This window comes from Dioscorea cayenensis, chromosome 14 (assembly GCF_009730915.1).
Source record: "Dioscorea cayenensis subsp. rotundata cultivar TDr96_F1 chromosome 14, TDr96_F1_v2_PseudoChromosome.rev07_lg8_w22 25.fasta, whole genome shotgun sequence".
Lineage (NCBI taxonomy): Eukaryota > Viridiplantae > Streptophyta > Magnoliopsida > Dioscoreales > Dioscoreaceae > Dioscorea > Dioscorea cayenensis.
In genome coordinates, this window is record NC_052484.1 from 10,208,677 (window position 1) to 10,214,416 (window position 5,740).

The following is a 5,740-nucleotide window of genomic DNA, read 5'->3' on the forward strand; positions in this document are numbered from 1 at the left end:
TTCCCTAATGATAGAGATTCGATGGGAGTGTTGCTTGAGGTAGAGCTTATTGTACAAAGTACATTAAATCATACAACTTCCTGTTATTTTCATCCAACTGCTTTCTAAACGCCTCATATTCTCTTAAAGGAATCGTTGGCATTGTATCTCTTGAGGGCTCAGGTGGAACTTCTAATTGTTCTTGAAGGTTTTCACTTTGAGGAATCATTTCATCTTGAGTTGTAGCCATTTGAGAGCGTGATGTTTGGGACTTCTTTGGTGGCATTAGCGTAGATTGAAGAGACTACACGAAGGTAAGCTTGTGTGATGGCCTTTTGATCTTTCCCACAGACGGCACCAACTGTTGTTGCCTGGATACAACAGTGAATTTGTAGAGGACCTTGAACTTGTAGAGCTTCTAATTTGAAGGTCGAACAAAGGGAGTTAGAGTCTCTTCCTTCTTCAGATGCCTAGACCTGTAGCAGTGTGGGAAGCATTCACCACAAACACTTCAATGACTAAGTCAGTAGAGAATAAACGTTGATCTTCGTTTAGTCTTTCTATCCCAAAAAGTCCCCCTTTTCTTTAAATGAGGGAGACTATTTATAGATGTATGCTTACAGTTACGTAAACATTTCACGTGTTCGAGATCGTGGATGCAAAAGGAGATAGTGGGTGTGATGTGAATAGTGGGGTACTACGTGGGTTTGAATTAGTCCACATCAGCATCATATATGCACTTCAAATTGTATACAAGACTAGCTAAGACTTTGGTTTCGAAGATCACCATATATAACAAATTATATATATATCACAACAAATTTATACATGAAACATGCATTGAAGAATTATTTATATTGATAACAAAAGTACTGGTAATTAATTGTTCCTATGGGCTTGCCTTATTATAATAAAATTTATTTTTTAATAAAAAATAAATATTTTACAAAAAATTCACCCTACTCCCACTTTTATATATACTGCTCATGATTGAGTTGATGAAGAAGAAAAGCAAAGTGAAGAGAACTAATCCACCTAAAACTAGCTTCATATAAAGCATCATATATATGCATTTCAAATTGTATACAAGATTAGCTAGCTAAGACTTTTGTTTCGAAGATCACCATATATAACAAATTATATGTATATCACAACAAATTTATACATGAAACATAAAGTTGCATTGAAGAATTATTTATATTGATAATAAAAGTACTAGTAATTAATTGTTCCTATGGTCTTGCCTTATTATAATAAAATTTATTTTTTAATAAAAATAAATATTTTACAAAAAATTCACCCTACTCCAACTTTTATATATATGGCTCATGATTGAGTTGATGAAGAAGAAAAGCATTCATGCAGAGAACTAATCCACCTAAAACTAGCTTCATATAAAGCATCATATATGCACTTCAAATTGTATACATGACTAGCTAAGACTTTTGTTTTGAAGATCACCATATATATAACAAATTATATATATATATATATATATCACAACAAATTTATACATGAAACATAATGTTGCATTGAAGAATTATTTCTATTGATAATAGAAGTACTGGTAATTAATTGTTCCTATGGTCTTGCCTTATTATAATAAAATTTATGTTTCAATAAAAATTAATTAGCTGATATTCATCAAAAACAAGGTTTTGCAACGAGATAGAGGTTTTTGTTCATCCTTGTTGTTCCTCCAGGAGCTTCACTCATGTCTAGTTCTTCTCCAACATCGTGCTTTGGTAACTGCCAATCAAACTGATGCACAATGTTCGCTAAAGCAAGTTCTATAGTGGAAATTGCAAATTGCATTCCTGGACAAATTCTTCTTCCAGCACCAAAAGGAATGTATTGGTAGTCTTGTCCTTTGAAATCAATAATATTATTCTCGAACCTCTCTGGTCGAAACTCCTCTGGCGACTCCCACACTTCAGGGTCTCTTGTGATTGCCCAATAGTTAATGAAAACTCTTGTTTTTTTTGGTATTTCATAGCCTGCAATTTGGCAACTTTCCATCGATTCTCTAGGAACAAGCAATGGAGCAGGAGGATGAAGTCTTAGAATCTCTTTAATGAAAGCTCTGAGGTAGTTCATGTTGTTGAGATCCTCTTCTTTAACCATGGGCCTATTGCATGCTATTCCTCTTACCTCTTCTTGTAGTTTTCTCATCACTTGTGGATTCCTAATGAGTTCGGCCATACTCCATTCTAGGACTATATATGATGTGTCAGTCCCTGCTGCAAACATATCCTGTCGAGAACATTAAAATTTTAGAATTTTTTGAATTAAATTTATGATATTAATATTTTATGTTCTAGACGTCAATTTCATTTGGTATATTGTTATTATTATAGAAGTCTATAGTTACACCTGAGTTAAATATGATGCCAGTTTATGTAATTGTATTATATAAAATTAGTCCTTATTTTAGATCATTATGTTATATAGTTGTATTTTGACATATAGACCTATTCTCTTAATTATTGGATATAATTAACTATATCCTTACATAAGTCAACATGCTCTTATGTAAGCATATATATATAAAACATTGTCTTTTGCTAAAATTAACCTCGTAAATATTTACTAGTTTTAATATTGGACCATCGCTCCTTAGTTTGTAGACATAGCTAGATATTATTTTTCAATTTCGTATAACAATTAGGCATGATGGTATTCAATGTTACAAACATATCTGAAAAATAATTGGATAGCAAATAAAAACAATGGCTATTAAGAATGATTTTTATTTCAAATACATGTTTACAATTGAAGAAGATGATTACTAGAAGCAGATCGAGTTTGATATAATCCTTTTAACATGTTAACCTAATTCATAGTATTTATTCTTAGTATGCTATCAAATCTATTTTTTTCTCAATTATTAACAAATGTAAAAGTTGAATTGAGGAAAAATATTATCTTTCGATTTAATATAACAATTATATTTAAGATAGTTATTTAAATTGCAAATATATACGAAAAATCAATTGCGTGATAATTAAAAACTATGACTATTGCGGATTATTTTATTTTACATGCATGTCCGAAATTTCAAAAATTTAAAGAGCTGATTACCAGAAGAAGAGCTTTGATGTAATCTTTAGTAAGGGAAATGTCCATGTTAGGATCCTTTTGCATAGAGAGCAAGACATCTATAAAGTTATTATCTTCAGCCTCTCCTTTATTTTTATTCACATGTTCCTCAATCATCTGACCTAGAACACCATCCCACTTACTAAAATTGTTCTTAGCCCTCCTGTCCAACCGTAATAATGAGCACAACCAAGCTAATGAAGGAAAGTAATCCTCCACATTGAAGCCATTTAATAAAAGTACAGTTTCTTCTATCATTTCATGAAAGATCTCGTAATTCCTTCCTTCTTCTTCCTTTGATAAATCACCCAAGATGGCTTTGCAGAGGAAGCTATTGGTGAAGGAGAACAACAACTTGCTCATATTTATCGAAAATCCTTGTGAAGAAGCTTGGGAAATTCTATTTATCAAGTGAGCCACCTTCTCCTCTCTTGCAACTTGAAAGGATTTCACCATTTTCATGCTGAGCAGATTGGTCACACTTATCTTTCTCATCTGTCTCCAATGCTCACCATATGGTGAGAAAACCATGTCCACACATCCATAAAGTATTACTTGAGCAGTTTTGAGACTTGGTCTACTTGCAAAGATAAGATCATGAGTCTTCATAATCTCTTTGGCTATTTGAGATGATGAAACCACAAGAGTGGGAACCTGACCAAGGTTTACAAGCATAAGAGGGCCATGGCTTTTTGCAAGCTTGTGAAGGGATTGGTGGGGTAACAACCCAATTTGGTGAAGGTTTCCTATGAATGGGAGTTTCCATGGGGAAGGTGGTAGCCTTGTTGATCTCTTAAAGAAAAGCAGTTTGATGCTAAGGAGTAGAAGAATGAAAGGTGGCAATAAGAGAAAAACAAGGGTTTGATGCTCATAAGCCATTGTGCATTTATGTTTCAGTTTTACGATTGTCACCCATGAAACCATCCTTTTATAGTTGGCAAATCTCCTCGGTGATTGTGATGGTCACAACAATATTGATTAGATTGGAAAGATTGGCAATTGTTTTATCAATTAAGTGGACAAAGTCTTGTCCTATCCATAAAACTTGAGAGAATTCTGATATGGAACTATGAAAGTGACATCTTACACCTGGCATGCTTGTTTGGTGGCCATGTGTATGATTTCTTAATTGAAAATCGACATTATTTTTTCTAAATTTAATTTTATTGAAAACTAAAATTATAATGGATATATGCTAGATTAACCAATTATTTTTCCACTCCTTTTGTCCTTTACGGCAAACAAAGATGATAAATAAATATTCATGTGCTTTCTATGGAGAACATTTTAATTAGATTAGAAAAGACGTAAATCCACTATATTGCGTGGTACATTTTGATCTTTATATTTTACACAGAGACGATGCTTATACTATATATATATAATTCATTTTAGTCCATATTATTTACACATGGTAATATGCCTACGCATTTGAGTCTTTATAAATTTCTCTATAGTTAGATTGATATATTTCAAAGATATGGGGTTGACATTTATATGAAACATGACATATTATGCGTGTGATGAATTATTGTAGCAAACTTGCAATGTTAGTTGTCACTGTTACTTTGAAAAAGTAAAAAAAACTTAATTTTTATTATAAAAAAATGAGTGTTTTATTTTTTAAAAGTCTTAAAATTTATAAAATGTTATAAATTTATATAATAAGTCATATACGAACAAAAGAATAATTCTCATGTTATATCCATGTTATAATTTTTTAATAAATTTTAGAAAATATTAGAAGATTTTCTAAATTTGTATAAATTTTACTTGTTTAGAAAAATATTAATATTTTATAAATTTTTAAAAAATATTTTTAGAAGTTATATATATTTTAAATTAAATTCTCATTAAATTAAAAATGTTATAGTTAGAAAAAACAAAAAATTATTTTCCAAGCTAATTGCATGGCATGATGTGGTGAACCGCTGTATCATCTCAATATGCTGACAAGTGAACAACCACTTTATAATTCTGATATGTCCATTGTAGATTAATTTTGTGTTTGTATTAGTTTTTCTGTAAAAATAGAAGCTCGTAAAAAAATAAGCTAAAAAAATAACTTTTTTCATAAGCTGGTCATGATTAGCTTATAAAAAAAAAAACTGTTTTTCAGCTTTTTTTCACGGGTTCTGCTTTTATAGAAAAAACCAATACAAAGAACTTTTTTTGAACCAAGAAGTGTTTAACTTATAAAAAACCATTTCTTGGTTTTCCAAAAGCTAATCCAAACAAGCCCTAAGTAGTTTTTAACGACTTTAGATAAAGTTTTTTTTTAAAAAAAATACATGATGCATGTGGGTGCCATGGAAGCGAATCAAATGAAAATGAACCTTGCACTAAAAATAAAAGATTAAAATACCCTTCTTTTAAATAAAAAATTAAAATGCATTAGACATTGTAGAATATGGACTAGTATGTGAGAGACTGGCCCACTTAGTGAGACCTAGAACAAAGCTCTGCACAATCTAGGTATTGTTTCGTTTATTCAGTCATTTCACACTCCCTTAGAGTGGAATACAAGCTAATTGCATGGCATGATGTGGTGAACCGCTGTATCATCTCAATATGCTGACAAGTGAACAACCACTTTATAATTCTGATATGTCCATTGTAGATTAATTTTGTGTTTGTATTAGTTTTTCTGTAAAAATAGAAG

At 31.1% G+C, this 5,740-nt stretch overlaps 1 protein-coding gene across 1 annotated transcript; it reads right to left on the reverse strand.

Moving 5' to 3' along the window:
- Positions 1-1,623: 1,623 nt before the first annotated feature.
- LOC120276110 (cytochrome P450 71A1-like) lies at positions 1,624-3,957 on the reverse strand. The gene is made up of 2 exons (XM_039282844.1): positions 3,061-3,957; positions 1,624-2,232 (listed from the first exon to the last, which is right to left on the reverse strand). The coding sequence occupies exons 1-2, from the start codon at positions 3,955-3,957 to the stop codon at positions 1,624-1,626; spliced, it is 1,506 nt and encodes a 501-aa protein (XP_039138778.1).
- Positions 3,958-5,740: the final 1,783 nt, after the last annotated feature.

What these genes read in the sequence shown, in the direction of transcription:
- LOC120276110 (XM_039282844.1), bottom strand. Translation starts at nt 3,957, where the DNA reads ATGGCTTATGAGCATCAAACCCTTGTTTTTCTCTTATTGCCACCTTTC. An exon ending in ACATCAAAGCTCTTCTTCTG is followed by an intron (nt 2,233 to 3,060) that starts GTAATCAGCTCT and finishes TGTTCTCGACAG; the next exon opens with GATATGTTTGCAGCAGGGAC.